This window comes from Ischnura elegans, chromosome 3 (genome assembly GCF_921293095.1).
Source record: "Ischnura elegans chromosome 3, ioIscEleg1.1, whole genome shotgun sequence".
Classification (NCBI taxonomy): domain Eukaryota; kingdom Metazoa; phylum Arthropoda; class Insecta; order Odonata; family Coenagrionidae; genus Ischnura; species Ischnura elegans.
In genome coordinates, this window is record NC_060248.1 from 79,041,748 (window position 1) to 79,053,980 (window position 12,233).

Here is a 12,233-nt window from a genome sequence, read left to right on the forward strand (position 1 = left end):
TTACGTGCGGTGTCAGTTAACTTCGCATTTTTGGCGTGATAATATCAAAATAAACTCGCCTTCATTGATTGGAACACCTCTATTAAAGAGGAAGTTTTTGCCCTGCCAGCTTTACTGCTTATTTTTATAGCGTTTTGAGCGCAATTCAATGATTATTTGTGCTCGATTCTCTTTGGCAGATAATTTTTTGTGGCAGTTTGATATGATGCTTACGTAGCTCCTGCTATTTCTAAAGTGGATTTAAGTTTGTTTTGTCTCACAAATATTTTTTCCTTCATGTTATGAATGATAAATTAGTTTTTCGGCTGTTCACTTATTTGGGACATCAGCTGGATAACGTGAGGCAGCTTCGAGAATTTTTTAAATCTTATCCGCAAACTGACACTGTCCCTTGCCTGCTTTGGAAAATTGTTTCACCTAACTATGATAAGATAAACTAAGTAAAATTGAATATTTTTTCAATTTTCCGTCACCCAAACAAGCAATCATTGTTAATTGTTTCCTTCCACTCTTGAGAAATGAAGATATTTTAATGAGTTCAAAGTACTGTTCGTGATAAATGTAATCGCCATAGAAAAATGAGCCGATGGAATTTGTCCTCAAGGTGGATATTTACTTTTGGCTGGATCATCGACCTCCTTCCCCTTATCAGTAATGCTCACGTGAGCTCCGCCATCCCAGAGATAGGTGCTTAACTTGACCGAGAACGAGTTTAAGAGAAAATTTCTGTTTGGTGAATAGCTCTCCTAACTCCTCGAGCGTGTGTGGTATTCCGGTATGGGATTGATGGAAATTGCCGTGCCTTGCGAAAAGGGGTTATTCTCGCGAGCACACTTTTTCATGGCGGGCGCCCTTGCGTTGTGGCAGGGTGGGGGGGGGGGAAGAGGGGTTGTAGTCGCGTGGACGGGGGAGCGCGCGGGGGCGAATATGTTGCCAGTCAACCACGTGTGGGCATAATATCGCACGGACAGCTGCGAGCCACGCGCCCGCGTTCAATACATTTGGTTCAACAGCGGCTGCGGCGTCGGCGGACAGAGGGGGAAGCCGGCGTGGTGCTGGACGCTTCTCTCTCTCTCCCCCTCCTCCCCCGCGTACATCCCTCCAGCCGTGCTCGCGAGAGCGCCGGAATGCCCTCAAATGTCTCTCTCCTCGGTAAGCGTCGGGCCAAATTCCTACAAGTATCATTGTGTAAAGAAACCTTTTTTGAATTTTAACCCTCGCCCAAGTGGGAGAAAGCACCTTATTAACAAAGTTGGAGAAAGTAACCAATCTTCCAGGTTGGTAGGCTTTTCGAGGAAGTCGCATTACTTTTTTTTCATTCAAGGATTCTTTTTTGGCGGATATTCCTCCCTCTAGCCCAAACTATTTTATTCTTCAGGAATCTATTTTCCTATGACTACCTGAATTTCTCGAACTTTTCGACGAATTGTGGAAAAATGATGTCCTAAGTAATGCGATCAGGCATCCGCAGCAACAGGAAGGTAATGAATGCTATTTTCTTCTCGGTTTTATTTCATGAACGTTTTTGGGACTAATTTTATCGTGAAGTGGTTGGCAGAAATGACAAAAGCTCCTCGCATATCACCACACCTGTGGAATTTGGTTAATAAATTGCTGTTTCATCATAATTTTTGTTTGCATTTCTTACGAATTTTTATCTTTGATACTCTTTTCTCCGTGCTGTATCGTTTATTTTTTGTTTGACATCTCTTTTCGATATCCCATTACTGAGCGATGGAGCTTCAGTTATGGCGTTCCTACGGTTTCTGAGATTAGCCGTTTTCGCAGTGTGTATAGGGGTGTAGGCACGCCACCATCAACAAAGAGCTGGGGACGATGTTTTAAAGAGTGGGGTTGGCGGGAATCGAAGTTGGGAGGGGGGAGTTGTGTGTTCGCGATCCGCGCCAGTTGCTAAGGCGACCCTCCACCACCTCCAACTACAATATAACTCCTCCCCCCCTCTCTCTCTCTCTCCCATTTGCTCGTTGTCGATGCGACTTTGGATCCCAATAGCACGAGCAGAGTCGAAACCTGTAGTCTCGCATCCGTCCTGCGCCTACTCCCTTTCGCTCTGCATCGGATGTGAGCGACAAGTTGTCGGAACGAGAAGCTCGCGAGTCCCCTCGATGGAAAATCACCAAACTATATCGCCGTTCCCTAAGCAATGCCAATTGGTTTTACTCCAGGGGAGATTCGTTTCATGGCTATGTACCTTATTCTGGCCTTACTCCTTATTGCTCAGCCATGAGTATTCAATCTACCCCAGTGGTTCAGTTCAGATTTTATGAAATGACTTCAACTCCACTCACCTGAGCTAGTGTATTTGTGGTAACGTTTATTGGTAAAATTTACAAAATAATACATGAACCTCAACTCTAAAAACTCATGGTCTCCTGCTCATTAAAAACTAGGCCTACTGCAGTACATTATCGTCAGTGGAAGTATTTTAGGAAAGATAATCAGGTAATAATTTCACCCCGTTCATTTATAATATATGTGAACTTAACGGAAAAAAACCTTCCAGAAATAATAAGGCGTACTTTTGACTTTCTGGATTTCTATAATTTAGTATAATTTGACTTTCTACGAATTTCGAGGATTTTTTAGATTATTTTATGTTTTGACGATAACCGGCACTGTATTTCTCTGCTGCCTACGGTGCTCCAGTGACAGCTTGCACATACGTACAGAGGTCCTTGCCAGTACTTCGACTACACTGTAAAACACCTTTTTATGCTCACCACAGTGAGCGCCCTGCTTGCGTTGGTTTTAATTAATTATTTTTAGTTAATTTTTCTTTTGGTCGCATTTGAAAATCTTTTTGCACCGCGGGAGGCGGAGGGGAAAAAAAACTTGTCATCACACAATTCTGTTTTTCCTGGCACTTTCGTGCCGGCCCTGACGCTACACTCGAGTCGCCGCCCACCCCTTTCTCTATATGAGTGCCCCTGCCTCCCAACCTCCCTGAGTACTCGCGAAAACCCCCCTTCCAATACGCCACATATTCCTCTTCGTCCCTCCTGGCTAATTTTCCACTTACCAGAGTCGGGAGAGGAGCCATCGCCGCTTGTGAGAAAACCGCTTCTCTTTTTTTATTTTGAGTGTCGGAAGAGGAATGTTTCGGTTTTTTTTACCTCTCATCCTCTCTTCGGACTGAATAAAATGTACAAAGTGGACAAGTTCTATTCCTATAAGTTTTACCGGGAATTGTAGAGGTGGCGTCATCATTTTATTTTCATTCCATGATATTTTGTATCCCTGGGGAAGAATTCTCGTGAACGTGACGTTTAAGTATTAGAAATTTTTCTTCTAGAATGAAGACTAGAATGTTTCTTTCGAAGAAAATAGTTATAACCATGTTTTTTTTGTGAATAGTCAAGCTATTTGGAAATTTTGTGAAGCAGTGTAAGTTTCATTGGGCCACTTTTGTTAATTAGTATTTTTAAGGATACGAGAAATCCACGGGCCTCTTTAGGCGTTAGGATGTGAGGGAACGATTCTGTGAGGACTTAAAATAATTAAGTAAATTTTCAGTTTAATGCTATTAGAAACAAGATTAACCGTCAATAAAAATGTTGGTGAAATCCATTTGAAGAAAGTATACCTTGTTTTCTTAGTGGAAAACAGTTAATATAGATCTTTCAAAGTTCAATAACCTCAGTTTTACCTCCGGTGTGTCCCTAACACCCCAAAGTTAACCCTCTAGACTCCGTTTTGGAGTAGATAGCCTGTGGGGAAAATGGCTCGCACTTATATTTAGGGAATGTGGTGTTATGGATGGAGATACAGTGTGTATTGTGTTGCGCGGTTGGTCAGAACTGGGAACGAATTTGGTATTGATTCTGTCCCACTTAACCCACTCCCCTAACGTGTATCCTCCGGAATAAAATAAAAAATGACTGCGCGGCCGCTTGTATCGTCCGCCAAAAAAGCTTTTATCCGAGGCGTTCCCTTGGATCGCGGCCTCGCCTGCCGCTAAGCAAGTGCTTCGTTTTGCTAGGTTTTTGTGTTTACTGTTGGTGGAAGGAGATGAAATTTGGTGTATTACACTTTTCGCCTGTTCTGTTCAGCCCTCTATTTCGATGAACCATTACACGATTTATCCTCGTTCCTTGCTTCACCCTCATATTTTCTGCTTCACTCCTCTCATTGTCACTGAAGGTTTTCTCGGTAGGTGAGGATGGAGTTCATACCGTCGTTAGCCATAGGATATCATCTCACGTTCATTAGGGATGGGAGAGGGACAGTTCTTTACTCCGAATTACCGGAAGGTTTATTTTACGGAGTTTTGGGGTACATAATAATTTTCCCATCGAGTTATGGATTTGAAAAGGGTTTCATTCGGGATTTGAACCCTTGACCCTTCGCTCCGTAGGTCCGCCTCTCCCCAATGTACTGTATAACCTCTATCTCTGTATCTGTCTATAGAATTCCCCTCGCGTTATCCAATTGTCCCATTATATTCACCCTCGCCGTTTGTCTTATTCATCCCTTTCGTCGCTAGCGTTATATATCGCTCATCGGAACCCAGCAGCACCATGCGGGGGAGGATCTTCCCCCAACCCCCTCACCCTTCCCGCTCAATCCAACCCCCGCCACCAACCCCCCCCCCCCCCACCTCGGACCTTCTCTTGTTAGATAGCCGCTGCCCCCAACCCCACCCCATCCCACCCCCTTCACCTCCGCCCCCGCGCCGCCTTCCTCCTTCGTCCGTGGAAACTCCCCAGCGGGGTCTGCGTCGTCATGGCAACCATCACCCTGGTTACCGGGGTTTCCGCGCGCGTGATGGTGTTTTCGGCCCCGCCGTTGACTCGCAGCGTAGTGTTCTCTCTCTCTCTCGCTCCCACTCTCTCTCTCTCTCTGTACCGACTTCCCTCTCCTCCCTTGGCCTCTTCCGATGCCCACCATCCCTTCCAATATCGCGTACATCCATCCCACCCCCTTCTCGCCGCGTTATTACATTAGCGGAGAATTCTATGCAGGCCGTTGCCGATTTTTCGTAGGCTGCGCTCAAGGAAAATTGCGGAGGAAAGTGGCTCGCTCGCCGCCATTCCTATTCTTGAGCCTTGGCTGTATCGAACTTTTGCGTACCTAAATGGGACATCTTTTCGTGGGACTGTTTTGTGAACTGACTTCTGTCTCCGCCTGGCTGAATTTATGTGAAATTCGTAAACAAAAGAACTTAATTCCCACCTAATTATATCACTTCACATGATCATAATAGGAATTAATTGAATGAAATTAAAATATGGTGTTAGATAAAATCACACGAAAGCCACATAGAACGACAAAATCTTAGGCATGCGTGTGTAGTATAAACTTGCTTTTTGATGTGTGTAGGTAGATACACCTCGCCATATGATTGTCAGGAAAATAAAAGGGAGGTGATTAGTCTCGCATAAATTTAAGACATTCACTTAAAATATTAAATTATGTTTCAATTACATAAAAACTTTATTCTTGATTATTTTATGTCTTTAGTGCAATGCACACGATACAATAGGGATCAAGCGTTGGGGTCAATCCATTTGAAGTGATCCAAGGTAGGTTGCTTGACCATTTTTAATAATTTTAATTTTTTTATATGTTTTTCCTACACAAACGGGAAGTTCAAAACCGATTAAAAAAAAAATTTATTTTATACCGTTTACATGTGGTGACCATTTTTGTTCTGAATCACGGAGCGTTTTTTCCCTTTGAAGACGTTTGCGTTAAATTGATTATCTCTGGACTGCATCGTGCTGCAAGATTGAAACTGGCATCATTTTTTTCAGTACTTTCTTCCAAACAATAGTGCTTAATAGCCATAATTCCCCATGCAAATCTTACCTGTCTAAATGGTCTCCAAAGTAGGGGGTCGAAAATTGAAGAATTCCACTTTTTAGAAATTAAAAAAACCATGAAGGAGAAATTTATCAGAGTTAATATATTTTTTGTAGTAAGATGTCATTGGGTACACACATTTTATAGAGTATCAGCATTGACAACTCACTCCTTAATTGTTTATGAATTTTTAAAATTTGGATTTTTTAAATTTTTGTAAAGTTTGAGGCTGCATATCTCAGATGGGACTGGATAAAAATCCACGATTTTTACACATTATGTAGTCCTTTATGATAGCAAAGTGGAGTAAAAATTTCAACATTGATATTTGACTCTGAACCAAGTTATGAATTTTTGAAAATGCGGGAAATCATCATTTTTGCAAATTATGCATATCAGCTATTATAGTATAAACTATATGTTAAACTGTCTTAATTTGAAAAGTTACCATATAAAGTGTTGAAATAGGTAACTTATTGAGTTGAAAAACATAAAAAATGAGCAAAATTACCATGTATTATTTTAGAAATTTACTGTACCTAACTACAATTATTAGTGCTGTACTTACATATTATTTACTGCTTAACCCAAGTGACCCTTGATGAAAAAGAAAGTAATGCCTTTTATATTGTCTTTGCAAAAGGTATACATATTCTCTACGGTGAGAATTTGATCTGAAATGGTTCTTTGCAGGCTAGCCGTACTAACTTCTCGCTTCATTGTACCGCCAACTCCGTCACACGAATTTTTACCATGACAAGAGGCAAAAAAATGTCACTCTGCTTCTAATTTGAAGTCTGCATTGTGGTTACAAATGTTGGAAAAAAAATTTCTGTTTTTATCCTGACTCCTACTTCCATCTGAGAAATATATCAACTTCTTAATGTTAGGAAGTGTTTCCAATATATATTGCATTACTTGCTTTTGGAAAGCATGGACGACCGAAGTGTTGTGCTCCAAGTAGTCACTTATCATGCAAATTGATCGATTACAAACTTTATCTTCTTCATTTTTGAAATACAAAACAAATGGATGCACCTACTCCTAGATCCTACTCAATCTTATCTAAACTCTGTGAAGGTATAAGTGTAATGCTTCACAATCACTTGGGTTAAGCAGTAAATAATATGTAAGTACAGCACTAATAATTGTAGTTAGGTACAGTAAATTTCTAAAATAATACATGGTAATTTTGCTCATTTTTTATGTTTTTCAACTCAATAAGTTACCTATTTCAACACTTTATATGGTAACTTTTCAAATTAAGACAGTTTAACATATAGTTTATACTATAATAGCTGATATGCATAATTTGCAAAAATGATGATTTCCCGCATTTTCAAAAATTCATAACTTGGTTCAGAGTCAAATATCAATGTTGAAATTTTTACTCCACTTTGCTATCATAAAGGACTACATAATGTGTAAAAATCGTGGATTTTTATCCAGTCCCATCTGAAATATGCAGCCTCAAACTTTACAAAAATTTAAAAAATCCAAATTTTAAAAATTCATAAACAATTAAGGAGTGAGTTGTCAATGCTGATACTCTATAAAATGTGTGTACCCAATGACATCTTACTACAAAAAATATATTAACTCTGATAAATTTCTCCTTCATGGTTTTTTTAATTTCTAAAAAGTGGAATTCTTCAATTTTCGACCCCCTACTTTGGAGACCATTTAGACAGGTAAGATTTGCATGGGGAATTATGGCTATTAAGCACTATTGTTTGGAAGAAAGTACTGAAAAAAATGATGCCAGTTTCAATCTTGCAGCACGATGCAGTCCAGAGATAATCAATTTAACGCAAACGTCTTCAAAGGGAAAAAACGCTCCGTGATTCAGAACAAAAATGGTCACCACATGTAAACGGTGTAAAATAAATTTTTTTTAAAATCGGTTTTGAACTTCCCGTTTGTGTAGGAAAAACATATAAAAAAATTAAAATTATTAAAAATGGTCAAGCAACCAACTTATTTATCTTTGGATCACTTCATATGGATTGACCCGTTGATGGAATTAAATCCTTTTAGTTTTTAAAAATTAGGCTGGTTCTTTTTGCAACGGAATTCACATTACGAACGACCCTGTGGAGCCGACTTTCATCATAAAGCCGGGGTCTAAAATATGCATCCGCCTAAGCGGGTCTGTATGGTTTGAGTAGGGGGCTGGGTTTTTGTAATGAGCCGTTTATGGTGAGGGAAAGGGGTTGGTGGTTTAATGAATACTGAAGTTATTCGGTACTTTTCTTTGATTTTTTTTACATATATTTCATCCTTTTGGCCCGGAGGGAAAAATATTGTTTCGTTTTGTTTGAGTGATTTCGTGTGTACGCGGGGACCAAGTGAGCGACTAGTGGTTTCGGTTGTTGGACGAAAAAGATTGAAATTTTTTTTTGTTTGGAACGAACATTTTTTTCTTGGCGGCATATTGCGGCGGGGTGTTTTATTTTTTCTGCGAGCGTAAATTTTTTTGCGCTTTGGCGGAAGAGTTTTGGAAGCGGCAATGTCTGGATTGGAAGTGATTCTCCAGAAGGTGGGGTTGAAAACTTAAAAGTTGCGTGGAATAATTATGGCGATAATAATGACTGTCGCAAAAAATGTGTAAACGCGATCACCATCGTAATTACTAACTATAATCACTATTTCTCGATATTTTTGAATTTGTACATTTTAAGAAACGATGCCCCGTGGCCATATTGCATAGAGCTCTGTAATAATGCTATAATACTATATCTTTAAATGAAATGTGGAAGAAGACTTCATTTTGAGAATTTCTCATTGGTTTGCTCGAGCTTTAATGTAAATTACATTCGTTCTCTCCTGGGTCTCGGCAAATAATCGCACAAGGATTGAAAAAATTTCAGTGATCGGAATGATAACATAAAAGCATTGTTATATTTCCGTTTCCGTCGAGATAGCCTTGTCATTCACAATATTATGCTGCGAAAATAATTGTCGGCTCCTTTGTTTCGTACTTTTTGACGCTAGTACATTACTTTTCGAATAACTTTGTCATTTCTCCACTGCGTCCGCTTAGAGAAAAAATAATACCCTGTGAGGAGGATCTCCGCACTTGAAGTCTGTGTCGGTAAGAGATTTGACAGTTTGGCTGGAGTTCGAGATTCAGAGCGAGGGAAGAGGGGGGGGGGTCTCAAATGAAGAGCCGCCGTTTGGTTGCTATCCACGTATTGCAACGGATTCCCCATCCCTCTCTCTCTCCGCCGCGATCCATCCCATCAAACCCCCTCCCTCTTCTGCATCCCATACCCTAACCCTTTTCCCCGCTATTTCCCCTTCCCTGGACCCCGACGCCCCGATTTCCCCGTCAGGATATCGCCTGCATCGCCTACAACCCCTACCATACACCCCATCCCGCCACCGGCTTATGTATGGGAACCCCCCTCCTCCGGTCCCCTTCACAGCCAACTTCCCCTACACTCGGGAGCTCCCTTAGCAACTAAAACTCTTCTCTCTCTCTCTCACTATCTGTCTCACCCTCCCCTTCTCTCTCTCTCTGTACCCTTATAAAATCTACCTCCCCTCACTGTTTTCCCCGTGCATTCCCCGTCGTGTCGGTTCATTTTTTTTATTTTTTATTATTATTATTTTCTTTATTTTTTCCATTCCCTGTCTCCTCGTCGAGTGTACTCGTTTTAGTTTTTGAGGACTATTTTCTGACCCTAATGCGTCTCACTTCTTGCTTTTTTTTATTTATCGTTTTATTAATTTTATTTTAAGGTCTTAGGCACTTTGTGAGTGATGGTTTTTGCATGTACTTGTTCGGATTCTTTATTAGTTTTTTTTATCTCGTGCATTTTCACAGGCATTGTTGTTTTAGTGAGCCCGCCATGTTCAGGGAAACCTGACGTGGAACTCGGTTAGTTTCGGCTTCCTTTTTCCGGCGATATTTCGTCCCTGAAGTAGGAGTTTACGGTATGTTTTCGTGTCATTATTGTCGTTTTTTTAGGTTCCTTTTCCGAAGTTTCGGTGGACATAGCGCCTCTGATGTCTGTGGTTATTTTTTGCATTAGGTCATTGGCATACATATGATGTCAAAGATGCTGGCCCTGTCTACTTGCTCGATGGTGTCTCAGTGGTGTCTTTCCAATAGCTTTTCCACTCAGGTATCTTTAAGCCTAATTTTTGAAAGCGCTACCAAGGGATATTGAATACTCGCAGGCTACTGCATTCGTTTATATTGCTTCGCTCGTACGTCATTCATTAGGGAAATTAAACTCAAGTACATCTCTATTTAGTTGGCATCCGAAATTTTTTGTTTCATCGATGTAACTCAAGGAAACGGAACCATTTACCGCCTCTGTTCTTTCTAATCCTCTATCCATGTATCCGAATGTGCGTATTCATTCGTGGAATACAATGGGCTCCGATTTAATGAGACATTTCTTGGGATCTCTCTCATCCTCTCCCGTCTAATTTACTCGGGAAGTGCTCCGCTTCCTTTGCCGTGCCATCTTTAATTGCCTCTCTTGCGGAGTTATCAGGACGCGAAGGGAGGAAGCCTCTTATCGTGTTCCTCTCTACTCCTCCTCACGTGGTCATTTAAAAAATAAATTAAGGACGGCTAGAAGGCACCGCGAACTTACAGATTACTATGAGAAGGAACGTATCCTGATGATTACGGGACTTTACTCTAGTCTGTGGAAATATTTGTCCGCGGCCGAAATTATTTTGAAACTTCCTTTCCTCAATTTCTTCGAGGGTCATTGCCCTCTTTGAGAAGTTGAGAGTTTTATCGATGGTTCAACATTTTCAATCTTTATTCATGGTCTTTTTATCGCTACTCTTTTTTTAATTATGCGATCGATTTGCAATTCATTTTGGGTTTTCCCTCAAATGTGATCTCCTTATGCACTCGATAAGTTCTCCGTATCTTACTAGATGAGTTGTGTGTGATGCTTCGTTTTAAGGGCCATTTTCCCATCTTGCTCACCTCCATTAATTAATTGAAAACCTTCTAAACGCGTATTTGGTTACGCCATTTGGTTTCTGGAGAACGCGCAAATTTCTTGTTACGCTGAAACATCCGTGAATACAGTGATGGAACCAGCGTGGGAGGAAATGAAGTATTATATTATAATTGTTTCGCCTGAGGTTACTAAAAGCAAGTGATGCCTCCTCATTTTCTCCATCGCCCCAGTTGCATCACACAAAAGGTCTCGCGGTGAGAATAACGATTAGCTGTCAAGGCGAATCAGGAAGTTAAATTTGCCAGCCAAATATAGTTTCCACGAAGGGGAACTCTCCGGATTCAACTTACCTTTCCCGTTTGTGATCAATAAATAATTGTTTTCAGTGCTATGTAATGTTCCAGTTGTAATTAATGTAATCATTTCAGTAGTGAGTTCAGTCGGTTGCCATTTTTGATGGTTTTGTTCATTTATGAGATATGTATCTTTTACGAAATTGGTGACATACGGCCTACAATTTTTCTGACCTTGCCCTCTTTCTTCTTGTCTTCCACAGCTCAATTTTCGGGAAATTTGAGTAGCTCCAATGCTGTCGCCGGGGGTACGAACAACTTACCTCCCCTGCTCTTCCACCCTGTCCACGGGGAGAACATCAGGGTGTCGGAGTGCGGTGCTGTCGCCAGGCGCGTGGAGAGCTTCTGCAAAGGGCTCACCTTCAGCAGCCGGCCTGTGCGGATCGCAGAAAAGGTAAATATTCCAATTTGTTACGGCGTGCAGGCATAGTATTATTTTGGGAGGTCCAAATCCACTGGAGGGGTTCCATACAGTAGCTATTGATTTTTGACAATCCCTCGATCCTTAGTTATTTTTATCTCACCTTTCTTGGTTAACATTCCATTCAATATAGTTATAGAGCGAATTTTGCTGGATGTGATTGGCTTGAAATAGTTTTTTTATGAACTTAGCTTGGTTAACGCTTTTAATTTTCATTGTGTATCAACTCTGCCAGTAAAAAACGATTTTTTTTGCTATGTTTTGGATATGAATCTAAGGGGAAGCCATTAAATTCCTTTTCCTAACACCTAGTTATAATCTAATCTGTGGTAAAGTCAACTGAATTTCTTGTTCAGGATAGAATATTTAACTTTATAATAACCAAAAAAGTCTACCCATATTATTTTGGGTTGGGTCATTTTGTTTCCTTTGTTTTGAAATAGATGTAGTAAATATTACTTACAATTGCATTTGTTTTCTCTCAGGTGTACGTGAAAATTATTGGTGTCTCCAACAACTGGAGTGGGGTCATCAGATTTGGATTCACGGCCAATGATCCCAGCACCTTGAGGAATGCCCTGCCCAAATACGCATGCCCAGGTGTGTATGAGAAATCATTTTAGGAAGAAATAATTGTGAAATCTTTAGTTTCAGGCTGTTCAAGTACCTCAATCGTGAGATTCTTGATTCAGCCATACCTGG

At 40.7% G+C, this 12,233-nt stretch overlaps 1 protein-coding gene across 4 annotated transcripts in view; it reads left to right on the forward strand.

Annotated features, from left to right (window-relative positions):
- Positions 1 to 12,233, forward strand: part of LOC124156050 (protein neuralized) — a 567,572-nt gene that overhangs the window by 548,804 nt on the left and 6,535 nt on the right. For all 4 annotated transcript variants that reach the window (XM_046530350.1, XM_046530351.1, XM_046530348.1 and 1 more), the window contains exons 2-3: positions 11,314 to 11,504; positions 12,017 to 12,131. In XM_046530350.1, the coding sequence (XP_046386306.1) occupies positions 11,314 to 11,504; positions 12,017 to 12,131 (306 nt within the window). The remainder of the gene's footprint in view (positions 1 to 11,313; positions 11,505 to 12,016; positions 12,132 to 12,233) is intronic.